The sequence below is a fragment of the Lactuca saligna genome, chromosome 2 (assembly GCF_052625555.1).
Source record: "Lactuca saligna cultivar CGN05327 chromosome 2, ASM5262555v1, whole genome shotgun sequence".
Classification (NCBI taxonomy): Eukaryota; Viridiplantae; Streptophyta; class Magnoliopsida; order Asterales; family Asteraceae; genus Lactuca; species Lactuca saligna.
Genome location: NC_136418.1, coordinates 6,764,050 through 6,785,634, shown reverse-complemented (window position 1 = coordinate 6,785,634; position 21,585 = coordinate 6,764,050). Strand labels below are relative to the sequence as shown.

General features: G+C 37.1%; 3 protein-coding genes across 3 annotated transcripts; 2 read left to right on the top strand and 1 right to left on the bottom strand.

Moving 5' to 3' along the window:
- The first annotated feature begins 3,187 nt into the window (after positions 1–3,187).
- LOC145030625 (uncharacterized) lies at positions 3,188–20,774 on the top strand. Its single transcript, XM_078979002.1, has 3 exons — positions 3,188–3,756; positions 19,518–20,229; positions 20,302–20,774. Exons 2-3 carry the CDS (start codon positions 19,524–19,526, stop codon positions 20,763–20,765), a joined length of 1,170 nt encoding a protein of 389 aa, XP_078835128.1. The 5' UTR covers positions 3,188–3,756; positions 19,518–19,523; the 3' UTR covers positions 20,766–20,774.
- Positions 15,847–16,753, bottom strand: LOC145029486 (uncharacterized). Its single transcript, XM_078978005.1, has 2 exons — positions 16,264–16,753; positions 15,847–16,112 (listed from the first exon to the last, which is right to left on the bottom strand). The coding sequence occupies exons 1-2, from the start codon at positions 16,751–16,753 to the stop codon at positions 15,847–15,849; spliced, it is 756 nt and encodes a 251-aa protein (XP_078834131.1).
- Positions 18,062–19,348, top strand: LOC145028741 (uncharacterized). The gene is made up of 2 exons (XM_078977493.1): positions 18,062–18,367; positions 18,503–19,348. The coding sequence occupies exons 1-2, from the start codon at positions 18,062–18,064 to the stop codon at positions 19,109–19,111; spliced, it is 915 nt and encodes a 304-aa protein (XP_078833619.1). The 3' UTR covers positions 19,112–19,348.
- Positions 20,775–21,585: the final 811 nt, after the last annotated feature.

Sequence of the window (21,585 nt, the reverse complement as noted above, 5' to 3'; positions counted from 1 at the left end):
CTCGACGAGTCTTGGGGTGACTCGGCGAGTAGGGTCGCTAAGTGAGGGAAGTTCTGAGTATAAGGACTCGACGAGTCTTGGGGTGACTCGGCGAGTAGGGTCTGTCAGGGGTTGACTTTGTCCTTGACCAAGGATTTGACCAGTTGTCTTCCAGGGGTATTTTGGTAATCATGGGAGTTTATTGGGTTATTGTTGATTTTCAGTGGAGGAGTTGTGTCAGAGTTCGGAGCAGCGGGATCTTATCTTTTCAGCCGTCAGTTCGAGGTGAGTTATCCTCACTATATCAACAGGGTCTAAGGCACCAAGGCCGCCCCTTTATTGTATTGAGATTCAGTTACGTTATCATGTTAGTGCTGGTTGTGTCTGCATCCTGGTAGTTAGGATGGTACATGCTAGGGGACCTTGTAAAGGTCAGTTCTCGATATGTTGAGTAATGCTATGCTAGTGATCGAATAGGGCGGTAGCCCGGTTAGGGTAATGATATGCTATGTGATCTGTTTACTCGGTTTGTTGATTATGATTGTTATATGACTGTATGTTTTGTGCACATGGTTGTTTGGATTAGAGATGGGTTGAGGCGGGTCCTGCTTTGTGCTGTAGGCCAAGATACCCAGGGCGGACCGGTTGTTCCGAAGGCCCAGCGAGCGGTCCGGATAGGCTGTAGGCCCCACGAGGGCGGACCAGACGTGCCGAGGCTCGGAGAGTGGACCAGGATGACTGAAGGCCCGATGCGGGCGGACCGGTCACACTGTAGACTCAGAGGACATGACTAGACCCGGAGGATGGATCCGACGGACTGAAGGCCTGATAAGGCGGACCAGTCACGATAGACCCGATATGCATGATTGTTCTATGATCCGTTTTGTTATGTATGATTTATATGTTTTGGACCGGAAGGTCACGGCCTGGAAAGGCGTATGCGTGGTTGGTATTTTGGGGGTATCTCACTAAGCTTTCGGGCTTACAGTTGTGGTTTAATGTTTTTCAGGTTCTTCAGGAGACTGTGGCAAGGCGAAGGCGCGATCGTACCGTTCCTCATGATTTTGTAACAACGTGATTCTGGGAATACTTAAATGAATTATATTGAAAACCTTTTTGTGAACATTTTAATGAAAATCGGGTTGCTTTGAAAATTTAAAATTGGTTGTGTTTTTCGGATGTTACACTAATTTATAAGTTAATCAAACTAATCTATAAGCTAGGATGGATTACTTATCAATTTGGGGTTTGAAATGGGTGATTTTTGGATCAAAAATGGCTTGAAGAGAGAGAGTGGGAAAAAGCTTCAAATGAAGTCCACTCACCCTTATATAGGGTTTGAGTTTGAGACCCGGTGGAAATCTACCCGATATCGACGTTGAACGAGGCTTATGGTCGTACCCGATTAAATTGTCGTAACCCGACGTGGTCGAAACTAAAAAATTTCCAAATAAAAATTGAGGTGTTTTCACACGTTTCTAATGTGTTTGGACACTCATGAAGTCATGATAAAAGTCTCAAATTAAATAACCTAATTCAAGATGTAAGCGGAACAATTCGATAAAGACGAGTTTTATTGACGAAAACGGGTTACAGTGACGGAATAAACTTCGGGTTGTCACACTGTTACATAGAAATCATCAATAAGATGCAAAAACAAATCACCATAAACCAAATCACTTCATCAACAGGAAGCAGGTAAGTAGCAACAAATTGACATTAATAGAAACCATCAATGAGAGGGCAATGATTAAGAATAGACAAAATTGCACAAATGGTCCTTGTGGTTTGTTGAAAATTGCCACTTTGATCCAAAAAGTTTTGGACAAGCACCATAGGTCCAAAGTTTTCATTTTTTTGCGAGTTTGCTCGAATTTACTTTAAACTTTTTTAATGACTATTTTACCCTTCTTTTTTGTTTTTTTAGTTTTTTTTTGTTTATTTAAATATTTTTATGATTAAAAGAAAATACTCTCTCTCTCTCTCTAGACTCATTTTCCCATCATCATCTTCATCTAAAAACTTGATTTCCCCATCATCATCTTCATCTTTATCATTAGCTCCTAACATGACCATCATGACCCACTATCACCACCGATCTGTAGATTCTTACTTTGCCGGTCAAATCTGCAACCAATATCTACAAACAAGATCTGGTTCAAGCGTTAAATAACTTAAATTGGTGGAGAAATTGAGCATGTCGTCTGGCTCAAGGTTAGATTTACAAATGAATGTTGAGATTTACAAACCCAAAAATCTGAATTTTACTTCACATTTTGCAAATCGATAGTCTCAATTTATCAATTCCAATCATGTGCAGATGAATTCAAATTTTTGCAACTCATTTTAGAGTTTGTCAACACCGATTTAGAAGATGCTTAGTGTAAGATCTAGATGATTTAAGCAAGAAAACCAACCGATTTTAGGTTTAAACTTGGAGATCCACCATTTTTGCTTGATTTGAATGTCGATAAGGTCAGAAACGATAAATCTGATGAAGATTCGAGTTTCAAATCATTAGTTCAGAAACAAAAAACCCTAGACATTCTTCACCATCAACAACGGAAATGGAATCCTCCATTCCTAGGATGATTTTTGGGTTTGCGACGGAGATGAACAGATCTGAGAAGGGTTTTCTGACCTATAGACGGAGAGGGGTGAACTCATGAACAAACCCATATTTTGTGTAAGGTTTTTGTTTTTGGGATGATATTTAGGCGTATATGAAGTAGAAAAAATTTAGGTGGAGATAGAGGTAGCAAACGGTGGTAGCAAAAGATTGTGGTGGTGACAGACGTTGGTGGTTGCAGATGGTAGTCCAACGATGGTGGTGGGGAAAATGTTCTTGAGTTTATGTCATGTTCTTGAGTTCGTGAACCATAGTGGTAACCAATTTTCTGGAAAAATTCAGATGTGAGAGAGACAGAGAGAGACGTATTTTCTTTTTTATTTTTCTTTTAACTATAAAAATATTTAAATAAATAAAAAACAAAAAAGGGTAAAATCGTCATTACAAAAAAGTTTAAAGTAACTTGGACCTAACTCGCAACAAAATGAAAATTTTGGACCTGTAGTGCTAGTCCAAAACTTTTTGGACCAAAATGACAATTTTTAGCAAACCACAGAACAATTTGTGTAGTTTTGTCTTAAGAATAATGTAAAATTAGAATGTAAGGAATTTCTAACCTTGCAAAGTTGCAATGTCGAATCCAGCCCTTTGCTTTAGGAAATCCTCGATGAAGATAAAATTTTGATGCATCATAGATAACACGTCTATGCTTTATAGAAATCGAATGTGCTATGGTTGGGCCCTTGGTTCGATTCTCTGCTGATTTCTTTTAATTAGGTTGTACTCATTCCTAATCTAAGATTATTTTGAGCAATAATGTTGTTGATGAGGTTAGAATTGGGATCGAATGATTATTTTCTTGCGATTTTCTGAGTTCGTAATCTTTCAATTGAGGGCAAAGTAGGCATTTTTCATTCAAGGAGGAAAAGGAATGAAAAAAACGGGATTTACCCTCTCTCCCCATCAAAATCGGAAAGCGTATTCATGATCACTCTGAAAATCAGAAGAATATCTTCCCGTTATCTAACTCCAACAATCGATTCCACCCAAATCGCAAAAGATATCAGCCACAATATCACCGAAATAACAAATCGTTTTTTATAAAGCGTAGGGCTTCATTCGCTTTTTCCGGTACGAATAATCCCACTTGAAGCTGTTCTTTGAGGTTGTTGAATTGTTGAAGCTCAAGTTGTAGTCATTTTTTGAAGGTTAGCATCTCCTTACCCTATTATTTATTGAAATTCCTGAATGTGTTCTTGTTGCTGGGTCTTTTATGAACTGGGATTCCTTTTTTTTTTTTTTTGTGGCTTCGATGAAATTTTGAACCTGTTCTTGTTTGTACCTATTATTGAAAATTTTGAAGCTTGGCATCTTTTCTTTTTCTTGTGCTTTGATGAACTGGGATTTAACAAGTCATTAATTCCAAGTAAACATCTTAATTTTTTTTATCTATCTTTGTAAAAATCAAAACCATTTTAGTTTAGCTGGGTATGATTTATATCATAAGTAATTAGGAGTGTGTGAATGGAAGCCCAACTTCAGAATTTCAATTAGAAAGGGGTCTTCGTCAAGGTGGCCCGCTATCTCCTTTGTTATTCATTATTGTTATGGAGGGGTTACATGTGGTTGTGGTGGATGCAATAGAACCTAATGCTATTTGAGGGGCTAAGGTGGGTAATATGTTAATCTCTCATCTTCTTTATGCGGACGATGTTATGTTCCTGGGAGAGTGGTCAATAATTAATATGAATGGGGTGGTTAATTTATCACATTGCTTTTACATGGTGTCGGGCTTGAGAATAAACATTCATTAGTCAGTGTTGTATGGTGTTGGTGGTAGAGGTGATCATGTTAAGGAAATGGCAGAAGTGTTGGGTAGTAAAGCAGAGCAATTTCCTTTCTCTTACTTAGGGATTCCGGTAGCAGATAACATGAATAGGATGGCTGCATGGTTACCTATTATAGATAAATTCAAGTCAAAATTATCTAAATGGAAAGCGAGTATGTTGTCGATTGGTGGTAGATTGATCCTAACCAAGTCGGTTCTGAGCTTGTTGGGAACATATTTTATGTCCATGTTTCCCATGTTGGTTCAAGTAAGAAAGGCTTTAGAGACGTTACGAGCTAAATTCTTTTTGGGTTCTATGGATTTGATAAAAAAAATCCCTTGGGTTTCTTGGAATATTATCCTTGCTAGTAGAGAAAAAGGTGGATTGCAAGTTGAGAGTTTACATGCTCTTAATGCAGCGTTGATGCAGAAGTGGAGACGGAGATATGTGCATGAGAAGGAGGCGATTTGGGTGCAATTGATTAAAGAGATCTATGGGATAAGGACCCATAACCTGTTTGATAATTTGACAGTTCTAGGTGGTGGCGCCTGGTTGGTTATAATTGGATCCATTAACAGATTACATGATAGTGGTATCATTCCTAAATCAGTGATGCAGAAGGAGATAGGAGATGGTAGAAGCACAAAATTCTGGATTGATAATTGGATTGGTTCGATGGCTTTCAAAGATATATTTAAAAGGTTATTCTATTTGGAATCTTCTCCTAATTGTTTGGTTGCAGATCGTTGGAATGAAGGATGGAAGTGGAATTGGAAGAGACAATTTGATGGAGGCGCTTTAAAGAGAAAGCTTGGCGAACTCTTACTTATAATTAACCAAGCCACTATTTCTCATGATAAAGATATATGGAGATGGAATCTAGATGGTCAAAGTGAGTTCGCGGTTAATGAAGCGAGACGATACATTGACAGATTAACCTTACTGGAAAACTTTTTGGAGACTCGGTGGAATCGTTTTATTCCTTCAGAAGTAAATATTTGTGGATGGAGAATTCGGCTTGATAGAATCCCGACTAGATGGAATTTGAGTAGGAAAGGAATTCAAGTGGAGTCTATTTTATGTCGTATATGTTCCAGAGTGCTATGGAGACAAGTGATCATATCTTTGCTGCATGTGGGCTAAGTAAATCGATATGGGGTTTAATAGGTCGATGTTGTGATGTCGATACTAGGAACTGGTCCTCTACGATGGAGCTATTTCAGTGGATTGATTCGGTTCAAGTTATGGCAGGTAAAAGAGTTGTTCTTGATGTGATATGTAGCGTGGGGCTGTGGAGCATATGGAGAATCAGAAATGAGCCGGTGTTTGGCAACAAAATTCCAAAAAAAAAAATCGGCTTTTTGAGGATGTAACACCCCATTTTAAATAAAATAATTAAATAATAAACCCGGGACCCCGAGAAGTAATTTACTATCATTTTATATTATTATAGCCCAAAATCGAATAATAATTAGTGGGGTGTTGGTTTCGGGAAGCCAAATGACAAGATTTGAACCTCCAGGGGTTAAAGTGTAATTTTGGGATTTATTTTGCAAAGGGTTTTAGAAGTCAGGGGTTTGGTATCATTTGGACTTAATATGAAAGGTTTTTGGATGGTTGCGGCTAAAAGGGTAAATTATGTACCTAAGCTAAAAAGAATTTGTCATGGAGGGGCCAAATGGTAAATTTTGGGATTTAAATTGAAAGAAAAAAGGGTAGGAGGGACTAAGAGTGTCATTAGGGACCAAAGTTTGGATGTATCAGGTATATAGTCATCTACCCTTGTAGCTGTAACCCTAATCGAATGATTAGCCACCACCTTATGCCTCCCTTCACACCAGCCGCCACCCTTCCCTTACCACCTCCGGCGACGCCTCCGTAACACTCCAGTGAACCACCGAACGACTGCCATCACAACTCCAATGATAGGATTGAAGCTTGACATCGTGGATGATGTTGTTGTTTTCTCAACTGTCGCCGTCGCCGACGACGACGAAGCCGGAAGCCGCACCGTCGAGGACCACCACTGTTACATCCACTGCCAGCGAGGATCGATGCGAAGGAACATCGTGGCCGTTGGGAGAAGCCGGAAGAGCTTGACCGTGGCTGTCATCGTCGTGAAACCTCCTTCTTTCCCGGTTCGTTGTTGTGACGCCACCATTCTTCTCATTCTCCTTCCGGGAAGCCGTTGCCGCCATCGTTTAGTTCTCCCACTGCTCCGGCCGTCATCCGCCACCCCAAGGAGGCTGCCTTTGTGTGTTTCAGCCTGTGTGTCGCAAGCATGGGGGTGTTTTGGGTGCTGATTGTGATATAATGCACGATTGACATGAAAAGACCCGAAAACAAACCACCATGGCCGCCGGCTATAGTGGTTGCCGCCTTCTTGTGTAACCACTGTCGTCGTACGCCACCAGGTGGGTGGTTGGACTCGTTTACAAACAAAAGAGTGTATGTGTGTGTGTGGTTACCTTGGCCGGATTTCAGGAGAAAAGCCACCACCACCACCACCGTGAGGTGGTGGCTGCGACCTATAACCACCGTCTGCCGCCATAGGGCGGCTGTGTGTGTGAGTGTGTGTTGTCGGGATTGTCTTGTAAATTGTAATCGGTGTCGGAACGATAATAAGAAAACTCTATATCACAACCGTAAGGTGGTGGCTGCCGCCTCTTGCCGCCAATAGCCATCGTGTTAGGTGGCGGTGTGCCTAGTCTGCGTTTTGACTCGTTTGGGAGGCTTGAATAGAATGGGCCTGACAAAACCCTAGTGGGCCCAATGAAACCCTAATGGGCCCAGTGAAGCCCTAATTGACCTAAGATCCCAACCAAGTGACTAATGGGCTAGTATTGGGTTGGAAACCCTAATTAGGGTTTGGAAAACCCTAATGTCATGCAACCATAATTTTGGGGATTGATCGGGACGCACACTTGAATTAATTGCTAAACTGAAAATGTTAATTAATAACCATTCGTAAATTAACCTAAGGCAATATTGGACTTAATGGATTAAGCCCTTAAGGGGTTAAGTATGAACACTTAACCCTAATCATCATTTCATGTGAAAACCCTAACTTCACTTGGGCCTTAATTTGGGCCTTCCTTTTGGGCCTTGGTAATTGGACTATTAATAGGCTATCTAAGAACAAGTAAATGGACCAAAATAATTAGATGGGTTTTACGATAAGGCCCATGTGAAGGACTTGGGCCCAATTTGGAAAATTGGGCCATATGTGGGCCATAAACTGGGCCTTGATGATTATGTGATATTAGGCCATGGGAATATCAAGAGTTTGGACTAGAATAAATGGATGGGGCCTCAAGGAAAGACCAGGTAGAGGTCTGGGCCCAATTTGGAAAATTGGGCCATATGTTGGGCTTTTGCCCATTACTTGACTACCATATGTTGGGCTTTTGCCCATTACTTGACAATTGGGCCTTTGGAGTGTGAGTTGGACCTTGGGCTTAGAACCCAATTATTAATTGGGTATTGTTTGATGTTGGCAGTTCGGAAATCTGTCAACAAGCAGCTAGAGTTTCATCTGCGGGACTTCAGCAGTGCCAGGGGAGTTATCCTCACTATACTAAGGGGTCTAAGGCACCAAGGTCGGCGCATTGGATATGATATCCTAGCAGTTGGTATTATGTTAAGTATGAGTTAGTTATGCATGCTAGTCTGATATACTAAAGGGTAAGTCTGTAGGACTACCTGTGATATTGTCTTTTATTTGTATGTGCACTTATTTGTTATATGTTGACATATTATATGGGTTGGGTTGAGGTTGTATAGCCCCGTACAGTAGCCAACAAACCCTAGAGTATTCCAGATATGAGCTGAGGGCCGGGACGAGCATGCCAGACTCATACTGAGGACTCGGGAGCATTCCAGATACGAGCTGAGGGCCGGGTATGGCATTCCAGACTCGTATTGTGGGCTCGGGAGCATTCCAGATACGAGAGGGTCGGGTATGGCATTCCAGACTCGTATTATGGGCTCGGGAGCATTCCATAGACGACCTGAGGGCCGGGTAGGGCATACCAGACTCGTACTGTGGGCTCGGTAGCAATCCAAATGTGAGATGTGGGCCCGGAAGGCAAGCCAGACTCACACTATGGGCCCAGGGGTAATCCAATCGGTAAAGTTGTGGACCCAGTACATGTTGTTATGTGTATATATGTGTTATTTGCAGTGTATCGGTATTTTTGGGGTAACTCACTAAGCCTTCGAGCTTACATTTATTGATTATTGTTTCATGTACTTCTGAGAATCGCGGGAAGACAAAGGCGTGATCTACAGCTCCTCACATTTTATTACTATGTTTATGGGATACTCTGATAAAGAACTGTTTTGAAAACAAATTGGTAATAACTGTTGGTTTCTAAATGTTTCAAAAAGTTTAAATTTGTCATGATTTTTATGGGTGTTATAGAGGATATAGTAGATAATTCGTTTTTATGGTTTGTGAATAGAAACTATAAATCTAAAGGTTTTTGGAACAACTGGATCCAAAATCCTTTCTTAACTATCTCTTTGTAATATGGTTGTTCTTTCTTAGCCTTGGCTAGTTTTATAATATTATAGTTGTTCAAAAAAAATAGTAAACACAAATAATTCAATACAAATCCAAAATGGTAACTACTATTCAATACTTCAACAAAATGATAGTAATTACTAAATATCCACAAAATGATAGGTACTATCTAAGTATCCAATACTTCATCCAAATGATAGTGTGGTGGGACAAATCGCCGATGGCTAGAGGTTGTTTGGGGAGTCGTCGACCATGGTTTGGGGAGACCGGTACATTTTTTTTTCATCCAAATGTAAAAAGCGGCTAGGTTAAACGAGAGTAAGGGTTTTTGATTTTGTTGGAAATCTGTCGGAACTTTCCAAAAAATTTACAACAGAAGCCAAAAGAATAAATAAATAACTAAAGCTGGAAGGAACTGAACTCGGCGTTTTGTTTGAAAAGTCTTGTTTTTATTAACTTCATAACAAATTAATGTTTTTATTTGTTTTCTAGGTTTTTTATTTTTTTTTATTATTTCTAATGTAAATAACTTCATAATTTTAGCTTTTTTTTATCCAATTCAAATTCTATATTTTTAGTTTTTTTTGTAATAATTGTTTTTATTTTTTTATATCATGTATATTAAAATTTAAAAAAAAATAACTCCAAATATTAGGAGGGAGAAGCAAAGACAAAAGGTGGGAAAACATTTTCCATTCCCGCTATTATTTTTTCTATGAATTTCCAACAAAATACTAATTTAAAATATTAATTAATATTTTCGTTGGTGTTTTGTAGGAAAATAGCTACACTTTTACAAAGGAATATTTAAGGTATCTATTATGGTGGGTACTTTGTTGGAATTTTGTTGCACTACTTTTGTTGCAATTTTGTAGGAAAATAGATGGATATTTCCAACAAAATTGTTTTGTCGGAAATATTTAGTAGCTAAAACCAAAATTTCTAGTAGTGCGTGCGTTCCAAATGAACATGCCCATATTGCGAAATCATGTTCCACAGTCAATCTATACAAATTTAAAGCACAAGCTTTTCTAGCAGGAAAACAAAAAATAGAAAGAGAAAAACTTACCGTTGATGGAGGACGAAGATCATGCAGGAACGACAAGGATGGAGCTTGGGCGGAGGCGTTTCAGGAGGCAGCAACGGAGGAGATATCGTCGGAGGACATAAATCGTAAATGCATGGGAAGCAATGTTGGCAAGGAGAAGAAGAATAAGCGCAAATAAAGGAGAATAAGGTTTCGTTCTCGGTCAGTGATGTTTTTTTCATCACGGTGTCTGACGTATATGTTGCATATGGACCGAATAAGAGGTATTAAACGGTGTTATCAAACAACCTGGATTGAGGCAGATGAAAGGTCTGACTGACCCAATCAGATTCAAATCAAACAGGCCTTCACTCATATATATATATATATATATATATATATATATATATATATATATATATATATATATATAGAGAGAGAGAGAGAGAGAGAGAGTGAGAGAGAGAGAGCTAGATTCAAATGTGGATTGACATCTATTGTACGGTCGTGTGGACAATGCTATTCTGTGAGAATGACAAAGAAAATATGTAGTTTTATAATGTGAATACGTTCAATCTTACATAACTATTATCATTATCACACATTCTCACTAATTAAATTGTCTATAAGGTTATTATAAACTTTTTATTATTATTCTCATTCTTTCAAAATGTTGTCAGAGTCGTATTCTATAAGAATGAAAATTAGTAAAAAAACGATGCCTGAGAACAAAAATGAATAAAAATTAGTGAAATGCATGAAAATGACGATAGTTGTGTGAGGTTTAACGTATTCATATTAACAAACAACCTATTTTCTTAGTAATTCTCATAGAATAACATTATCCACACATCCGCACAATAGTTTTCCATCCACATTATAACCTATATATATATATATATATATATATATATATATATATATATATATATATATATATATATCATCCAAATATTAATGATGCTGTATGCTTCCGAAAAGATCTCCAAGCTAATGCTCACAGACAAGAGAGTAGTCTAAAGTATTTTTGCAAAAAATTCAAGAAGAATATCACAAGAATATATCATTACTCATTTAATGCAAACACCTATCAAATTCCGAGGATATTAATTCACAATATTATTTAACTAGTTGTGAAACCCGTATATTATACGGGTTGATTAAAACAAAATGTTAAATAGAAACCATTAAATGAGAAGTTTATTTGAATTCAAAATTTGAAATAAATAAAAATTATGAGAAAAAAAACATGCAAAAAATAAATAAATTAAAATTATTGTTTAGTTATCAGACCCGTATACTAAACAAGCTAATTATAACAAAATGTTAAACAGAAAGGTTTAAACTGTAAATTTATTTGAAATTGAAATTTAAATTTAAAATTTAAAATTTGAAATTAATATCATTATGGTAGGTTTAATTTATGGAAACTAATTAACAATATATTAGAAATGGAAAATACAATAAATGACAAGTGGAAAATAAATATATCTCTAAATTATGACAAAATGACATATGGCAAAATCATTCTTATTTATTAGGGTAGACACGTGCAACCCTCCTGGTCGTGGAACCATATTGTGTCACTGTTATATAACATCATCTATAATTCGTCAAAAGTTGTAGTATGATGCCATCATTTGTAAAAATTGAAGGAAATTATTAGTAAAACATGCCAAGTATGTTGATGTTCCTGCAATTTTCTCATTTCGTTATTTATCAATGAAACAAAAAAATGTGAAAAACACACAACTCCATTAGATATATATACCCCTACATGAGAGACCCTTATCCTTGGAATAAGTTACACTTTCTAACTTCTAAGCAGGGGCGGATTTAGGGGGGTTCCGGGGTGGCACCGGCAACCCCTAAATTTTCCGGCCGCAGTGGAAATATTTTCGAAATTTTTTAAAATTTTTATTTTTTCTACTATCGTGCAACTCCTAATCTTCCCGTGCAACCCCTACTATGAAATCCTGCGTCCGCCCCTGCTTCTAAGCATACTAATTTCCCTAAAATATTAAATTTAGATTCCATCAAATCATTAAACTAAAATCCCTAAATCAGATATCATATTTATGAAAGAGAAATTAAATATCTATCTACTTTTTGTTCCTATTATCTTCCTACCTATTTATTTTAGATGATGACAAGTGTTATTAAATTTAATTTAAATTTGATTAGGATGTTAAATTTGTACATTTGTCATCATCTTAAATAGGTATGAAAAAAATAGGAACAAAATGTAAGAACATATTTAATTTCTCTTTACGAAAATAGGTAATTATGAGCAAAAATTGAACCGACTAATAAAAACCCGACAAAACCGCAAAAAACCGCAAACGAAAAGCCGAAACCGATACAAAAACCGATGGTGTGGATTTCGTTTTCCCAAAAACCGAAGGTCTGTAGGTCGGTGCAGTTTTTATCAAGAAACCGGTCCACCAAAACCGAACTGCACAAATGGCATATAAAATAATAAATTACTAATTTATATCATATAATAAATAAATATTATTTAAAACATTAAGAAATATTATTACATATTATATTTTGAGATTGACGGTATTTTTAGCCGTTTAATCACAATTCAAACTTTCAAAATATATTATTGGTCAAACTTAATTTCTATTTTGTTTTTATTGTATATTTAAAACCACAACATGTCGCTTACTGATTACATTTGTGTTATAAGGTTATACCAAAGTCAAACAAAGTTCAACTCTTAATATATTAGTCACCTGTTGTATTTAAATCCATATTTGTTATGGGCTGAAAATTAACTTTTGCATATGAACATTTTTGAAAAATGTAAAATAAAAAACGCACCATAAAATAAACATCAAAAATACCGCACCCAACCATATATTAAGAATGTAAAAATAAAAAAAAGATATATCAAAAAAAGAGAAAAAAAAAAGCACACCATACTATAAACATCAAAAAACCACACCAATAAACATTGAAAACCGCACCAAAGTTTAGACTTTATTAAAAACCGACATCGGACCGATACAAACCGAAACCGCACTTAAAAACTACAAAACCAAGCCATTGGCAAACCGCACCCAAACGGTTTTAAGAATGCAAAAACGCACCTTGCGGTTTGCGGTTCGGTTTGACTTTAAAACGACACCATGTTCACCCCTAAAAATAAGCGTAGTATCCAAAATAAACAGAGAGACTTGCGGCCATTACATATAATATACGTAAAGAGAATAGGGGAATACATTATTATTGATGTGATTTAATGCGTATACATATCACAATCTATGCAAATAGGTGAAAAGTTTGGGGTTACTACATCTTAAAATTTTTGGTTATTTTGGGATATGATTCATAACCCTACAAAGAATATATATATAGAGAAAAAGAAAGAATATAGAGAGAAAAATAACATAGAATGGTGGGTCTACTTGCTCTTTATTTTTCTTTTGGTACAGAGGAAAAGATAATGATGGTGTCCACATGTGGTTTAATTTTCTTCTCATATAAACAAATATAGGATACATAAACAGTTTTGACATCTTTTATTAATAAAGTTAAAAGAGAAATTAAATTGGTTCTTATTTTTTTTATAACTACATATATACTTACCCACTAATACAATGACAATTGGCATTATTCTGCCATCCATTTTAATATATTTTGCTATCCCTAGTATACCCTTAATAAATTAAGATAACTGGAAAAAAAAAAAAAAAACTCACGTAATCAGATGCATCTCTGCCCTTTTCATCGACTATTCCCTTATGATCTTCCATCGCCACCTGATCGAATTAGTTGAGTACAAAACAAATGCCCCAATGATTCAGCTACTCCCCTTCCCCTCTAAGCGCAACTCCAGATTCACCCCAAGTCCCCAATAATCGACCACCAACAAACATGATTCTTGGGGATTTTCTTTTTTGTTGATGCACCAAAAATTAAATCGAATACTTTTCCTGATTCTCAGGTATTCATCCATCCCATTGAAAGGTAATTCATTGATATCCCTATTAGTTCTTCACAAGGGGTATGCATATACATTAGGCCGATGACAAATATGTCTTACTAAAGAAGAGTTTGATTATGGTAATAACGTGTTTGATGAAATGCCTAGGAGAAGTTTCTTTTTCTGATCTGTTACTCTTCTACAGGTTCAAACAGAAATATGCAATGTTAATATGAATCTATGATCTTTTTGCAAATTTATTTAGCTAAGCTTTTATATATATATATATATATATATATATATATATATATATATATATATATATATATATATATATATATATATATATATATATATATATATATATCTCCAGCCTTACACCTTCTATTTGGCCATGACACTTTCATCAATCACAAATGTTGGAGACTTGGAGTCTTTTTAGTAAGTTAGAATATTTGAAGTTATCAACTTGTCATTGTTAATATATTGATGTTGTTGGTTTTAGGTTTTTATAGCTTATATACATCAAATGTTGGTTTTTCACAAACCTTCAACCTGTGTTTGACAATGGAACAGTAACAAGAAAAAAAAACAGAGCACAAAGATTGCCTAAAGCTTATAGCTTTGTTGACTAAATTAAAGAGAAGGGGTGATTCCCTCAACGTACATACTACTAACCTATTTAAACTCAAAGAGTGCTAAGGTCTTCAGGGGGGTACATGAATTTCATCTGTGCATTCGTACAAATCTGTAAGAAGCCTGAACCGTTTGGGAGCACCACCCCTGTAGAGCTAGAAGCGGTGCTCGGAGTTGCTGCCTGAGACGATGAATCGATCGTAATGGGATCACTTTGTGCGACTGGGGTATATGGAGTATTCGACGGTATCGGACTACCTGGTGGGCTTGATTGCGGGTGACCCGACATATTTGACTGCTCACTATTGGCCCAATCAGACAATGACCCAATTCCTTGATCCGATCCGGTTTCCTGATATGGAGTGTCTGGCACCCATTCTCCATCATCATTATAGACATTTCCGTTAAGATCAAAGCCATCGACGGTGAAGCTTACTCCTGGAGTCACCTTGATCTTATCACTTTTCTCCCACGTCCAACTACGATTTTCTTCAAACACAACCTCACAGCTCACGTACACTTTCCCTGTGTCTGGATCCAGTAGTCTATATGCTTTCGAACCTTTTTCAATTCCAAGATGAACCAGACGAATACTTCTGTCTTCCAATTTCTTCAAATGCCCCTTCACGATTTTCATATGAGCCACACATCCAAATACCCTAAGATGATCAATATGTGGTTTTCTCCAGGTCCACATTTCATATGGGGTCGTGTCTTTCAGGGCCTTCGTTTGGACTGTGTTTAGAATATAAACATGCTACAACTTCAACCTTTAGAACATTAGGCATTGATATGGTCTTTATGTTGCATCTTACCATCTCCAATACAGTCCGATTACGTCTCTCCACTACTCCATTTTGCTGTGGAGAGTATGGAGACGTATAATGTCTTTCCAACCCAGTTTCTTCACAAATACTTCTTGAATTCATTTGATAGAAATTCACCTCCACGATCGGTCCTGAATACCTTCACTTTTTCCCGTGCATCAATCTCTACCTTGCTTCTAAAAATCTTACACACCTGTAGAGCTTCATCCTTAGTCTTCATGAGGTACACCCACATTACTCTGGTGAAGTCATTGACAATCATCATGAAGTACCTATTCCCAGAAGGTGTTGGAGGAGTGACTTATCCACATAAGTCACCATGGATTAATTCAAGCTTCTTCTTTGCCCTGAAGTTTGTCTGAGACAGAAATGAATTCCTTGTCTGCTTTCCCACCAAGCAGCCTTCACAGGGTTGTGAGGGAATTTGGATCTGTGGCATTCCTTCGATCAGCTTCTTAAACTTCATCTTCTTCATTGAAGTGAAGTTTGTGTGCCCCGTTCATTTGTGACATAACCAAGTTTAATTATCAACTTCTGCAACAAAACACTTTGCAGTATCTTCTTCTAACTCTATTTTGTAGAGCCTATTTGTTGATCTTCTAACTTTCATGAGCAACTTTCCAATTGAATCATGAACCCATAAGAATGGATCTTTGATTTTTATCTCATCTTCACCTGCTAATTGACCCAGGCTAATGATGTTGCTACGTAAATCGGGTATGTAGTATACTTCATTTTGTTTTCGACACTCTCCATTCTTGCACTTGAAAACTATTGAGCCTTTGCCTTCAATTCTCACTTTCGATTCATTTCCAAATTTCACAAAGCCATGAATTGATTCATTCAAGCTTCTGCATGAATTTGGTTTTGTCTCCAGTCATACGGTTACTGACACCTGTGTCCAGGTACCATGTTCAAGATGACTTCTTTGGATTACCATGGGTTCTCAATTGTGGACTGAGATTTTCTTCATTCAAGAACACTAAGCTTTCATCTTCGTATGTTGATAGCAGCAGGGCAGGCTCGTTATCATGAAGTTCTTGGACGAGGTTGTTCTCGTGACTTCGTTCCTTTCGAGGGTTCTTACATTCTGATGCATAATGCCCATATTCTTGGCAATTATAACACTGAATGTCACTCTTATCATGACTGCTAGATGCAGTGGGATTGCTTCCCTTTTGGTGATGGGTTCCTCCTCTGCCACCACAAGCCGCTTCGTTTCTTCCTCTACCTCTGCCACGACCACCACGTGAACCACCAAGTCCACCTCGATTTGATCTTTGCTTTGAGTCACCTTCTGATTTCTTTTTGTTTCTATCAGACCATTCCTTGTGAGTCAACAGGAGTTTCCAATCATCACTTTCACCTAAACTCTTCATCCGTTCTTCATATGCCTTGAGTCTTCCGATCACCTCTTCAACTGACATTGAGTCTAAGAGGGTGTTTGTTTTTTCTCTGCAGGTCTGCGTGACCTCTTCTGTCTGCGAGGCGCAGACCACGCGCAGACATAATGGCTTGCAGTCTGTTTGTTTTTCTAAAGTGCGCAGACATAAAAACGTCTGCGCGAGGTCTTCACCACACAGATATGGGATAGCCTCTTCTAAAGTCTGCAAGCCCCTTTTGACCTAAAAACACGCCTTTTTTTTTTTGAGTCCGCCTCCAGTCGTCGTCCCACCTCCCACCTTCCCAAAAAAACCCTCGATCGATCGGCTCCATCTTGCAGCGACCAGCACCATCGCAACCCGCCTCTCCGATCAAAACCAGTGACCGTCGCCTTCTTCTCCGTCCCGGCGTCCTCCGATTTTGCGACCATCACGGTCGATTGCAGCAGCGACGAGCGAACAACAAGCACAGCCACAACTTCAACTAGCGACCAATCGGGTTTGTCTTCACCTCTTTCTTTGATTGATTCACATCTTTGTTCAATTTCAATTTCAATTCATCTTGATTGATTCACATCTTGTTTGACCGATCAAAACCATCGCTGCCTTCCTCTCTCTCTGTGTCGATTTCATTTTCAATTCATCTTGTTTGAATCACATCTTTGTTCAATTTCTTGTTTGATTCACATCCTTGTTCAATTTTTTTTTTGATTCACATCCTTGTTTCACAGGAAAAAAAATTTATTTCAAATATGACAGCCAAATTCCTAGCAAATAGAATATTATATTTATATTTTTCTTTGATTGGAAGCCAATATACATAACTGTGAATCAAAAGATTTCATTTTCTATTGTTGATTGTGATTGTTTATGTGTATATGATTTTTGATTGTGTATATGTATATGATTGTTGATTGTGATTGTTTATGTGCATATGAGTTTTGGTTGTGTGTGTATATATATATATATATATATATATATATATATATATATATATATATGATTATTGATTGTGTATATTTATATGATAGTGTGTATGTATATGATTGTTGATTTTGTATGTATATGATAGAAAGCATCAAAAAGAGTCATAAGTTTTGTTTATTTGATAGAAGTAAAGTTTTTGTCGTTAAAGTGAAGTTTATTTGATTTATAAAGTTTTTTAGAAAACTTTGAATTAAAACACTCTAATTGAGGTTATTTATAATTGAATAAAAAGTTTCACATTATTGTGATTGAAAATAAAACAAAATTACAAATGTGTCGTAAAACAAATTTGTCATGAAAATAAAAACTTTTTCTTGAAATAATGATGTTACTAGTTGATTGTTTATTGTTATTTGGTTATTAGAGATGGGAGAAAAACAACAATGGACCAATGAGTATTTAAAATGCTTATTGGATACTTGTATTGAAGAAGTAGAAAGTGTTGGTAGAAAAGGATTGAGTTTGCAGAAAGATTCATGGATAAAGCTTGGAAGAGTTCTTAAGGAGAAATTTGGGGTTGAGTTGACTCAAAAACAAATGAAAAACGCATATGACAATCTGAAAGCCAAATACACTGGATGGGTATATTTAAAAAACAAAACCGGCAATATATACAATTCTCAAACAAACACTTTTAATTTAACAGCCGAGGAGTGGGATGATTTTAAGAAGGTACATATATATATTAATATACAATAATATATATATATATATATATATATATATATATATATATATATATATATAACATTTACGTTTGAAGTTGCCAAATATTCTTATACTATTTCTTGTTACATTTGGGTTTAGGGGCATCCGAAAGCTGCTTCTTTGAGAACAATTCCACTACCTTTTCCAGATCTTTGTGCACGTCTTTTTGATGGAAATAGTGCTACTGGTAATTTTAGGAGTTACTCAACCCAATCATCATCAGTAGCTGGCTCATCCTCCTGTCGTGTTCCACCACTTCAGATCACCGCCACCCCTTTTGATGCAATGGATGATGATGGTGTTGACACTTCTCATCATGAGCCACCACCTTCTGCTGCTTCACCTTCTGCAGCTTCACCTTCTGCTGCTTCACCTTCTGCTGCTTCACCTTCTGCTGGTTCACCATATACTGCTACACCATCCGGTAACCCCAACAAAAGGGCTAAACCCTCAACTCCTGTAGCTCCTAGTGCCTCACCGTCTGCTTCTTCACCTGATGGAACTTCTGTTACTGCTGATGATTTAGCATTTGAAATGAAGAAAGCTCTACAAAGTTTGATTAAAGGGTATACAATTCCTCAGTGTTTAGAGAAGTTAGAGGTCCTTCAGTTAGGCCCCTACAGATCCTTTACGCTTTGTCGCATATCATATTTTTGGAGGAACCATGAACATGAGAGAGATGTGGATGCATTTGCCCGATATTCCTGAGATTTTACGAGGGTGGCTTGAGATGACGGGTACCAGTTTAGGAGTTTTGAAGGATGGGAAGATTGTTCGATGATTTTCTAGTGTTGAAAGTATTTGCTATGTCTTTTTACCCTTGTTGGAACTACTTTGTTAAATGTTTTTGCCTTTGTTGGAAATATTTTGTTAGGTCTTTTTGCCCTTGTTGGAACTACTTTGTTAAATGTTTTTGCCTTTGTTGGAACTATTTTGTTAGGTCTTTTTGCACTTGTTGGTACTTGAAATATGATTAATGGAATGTTTATTTGATACTTGAAATATGGTTTATGTAATGTTATTTTGACTTGAAATATGATAAATGGAATGTTTATTTGATAGTTGAAATATGGTTTATGTAATGTTTTTTAAAGTTCTACTTTGTTGATTTTAGGTTCATATGGATCACGATCAAAAGTTACTTCTCGTAATTCTAATGTACCTATACATCCGTTATTTTTGGAAGAGGGGTGTGAAACGATTGCGGGATAATGATTCGGAAATGACGGGACACGAATACACATTGGAGTTATTACACCGTAATCGTTTACAATGTGTTGAAGTATTACGCATGTCCCGTGAATCTTTTGTACGACTATGTGCTCATTTTAGAGCAAATTACTCATTAAAGGACAGCAAACATGTATCAGTTGAGGAAAAGATGGCTATGTTTTTGATGATGATCGGACATAATCAACGTTACGTGATTATCAAGCGGAGATTTCAACACTCGAAGCAAACAATTCATAAATTTTTTTATGAAGTGTTGGAAAAAATGATGCTTTTCGCACAAGATGTTATAGTACCAACATCTTTTAATCCGAATCCAAACATTCCAGGACATAATAGGAGGCTACGAAGGGTTTTCAAAGGAGCAGTTGGTGCACTTGATGGCACTTTGATACATGCTGTTGTCCCTGCTAAGAAACAAGACTTATATAGAAGTAGGGGAAAGGGAGATTGCTACCAAAACGTATTGGCAATTTGTGACTTCAATATGATTTTTACATTTGTTGTGACCGGGTGGGAAGGGGTAGCGCATGACTCTAGAATATTATCAGAAGCAGTAGCCGATCCACAAGCATCATTCCCGTTTCCACCACCAGGTAAATTTTTGTTTTTTTTTAAATATATTTATTTTAATTTAAAAATTGATTAGTGTTTTGCATTTTTTTCAGACAAATATTATCTTTGTGATGCCGCGTATGCACACACTCGAGGATTTATGGCCCCTTATCGTAATGTGAGGTATTGGCTTGGAGATTTTCGTAAAAGACGTGCATTGACCAATAAAGAAAAATTTAACCATGGACATGCGAAACTTCGGAATGTCATTGAGCGTGCTTTTGGTGTGTTGAAAGCACGCTTCCCTATATTGAAGAGGATGGCACCATTCCCATTTGTGACACAAAGAAACATTGCCATGGCATGCTTCGCGCTTCATAATTATATAAGGAAAGAAGGATTGAGTGATGAGTATTTCGCACGATACGATGAACCCAATGTCCCGTTTCGAAATAACAATGTGGTCATTGATGATGATGAAGACGGGATTCCAACACATGGTACTGCAGCAGACCGTGAATATATGACTCAGTTACGTGATGAAATTGCTGATCAGTTGATGCATAATATAGATTGAATTGTTTTAAATGAAATTATTATTGTAAAACATTTTTTTTATTCTATGACTAATTTAGTTGCATGAATTTTATTTTCAATGTTATAAGACTATTATTATTAAAATTTTGGTGTTGAAAAATCATTTTAAGTTTGTAAAATAATTTTATTTAAAACTCAGTTTATTTCAGCAGCCTGCAGACGTTAAAAAACAAACAGTCTTCTTATTGCAGACTGCAGACGTTTGGTCCACCTCTTCTGCTGCAGAGGCTTGCAGATGTGGTCCACAGACTGCAGACATTTTGGCTTCAGAAAAACAAACAGCACCTAAATCCCCAAACTACTCGAGTGTCGAGGCAATCTGAAGGAATTTGGACGACACCGCCCTGAGCAACTTCTTCACCACTTGAGATTCTTCTACCTTGTCTCCCAAGTTTTGTAATGTGCTGACTGTGTTGATGACTTTTCCGGTGAAGTCATTAACACTCTCCGTCTCTTTCATGTTCATGGCTTCAAGTTCAACCTTGAGTGTTTGAATTCTGGCAACCTTGACTCTATTTGCCCCTACAAACATAACTTTGAGGGCTTCCCAGGCTTCTTTAGCGGTCTTCTTCTCCGCCAATGTCAAGAGCAAATCCTCAGGTATTCCATGATAGATGGCATCCAAGGCCATGTTATCCTTCTTTGCTTCAACAAGGGAGTTGGGTGTTCTGGGTTCTACAGCATCCCAAACACCTTGGGCCAACATAAAACACCATCATCTTTATTGCCCATGCCCCATAGTTGCAATTTGCCTGTCTTTGTCACCATTCCCATTGTCGCTGCTTCCTGTCATTTCTTCT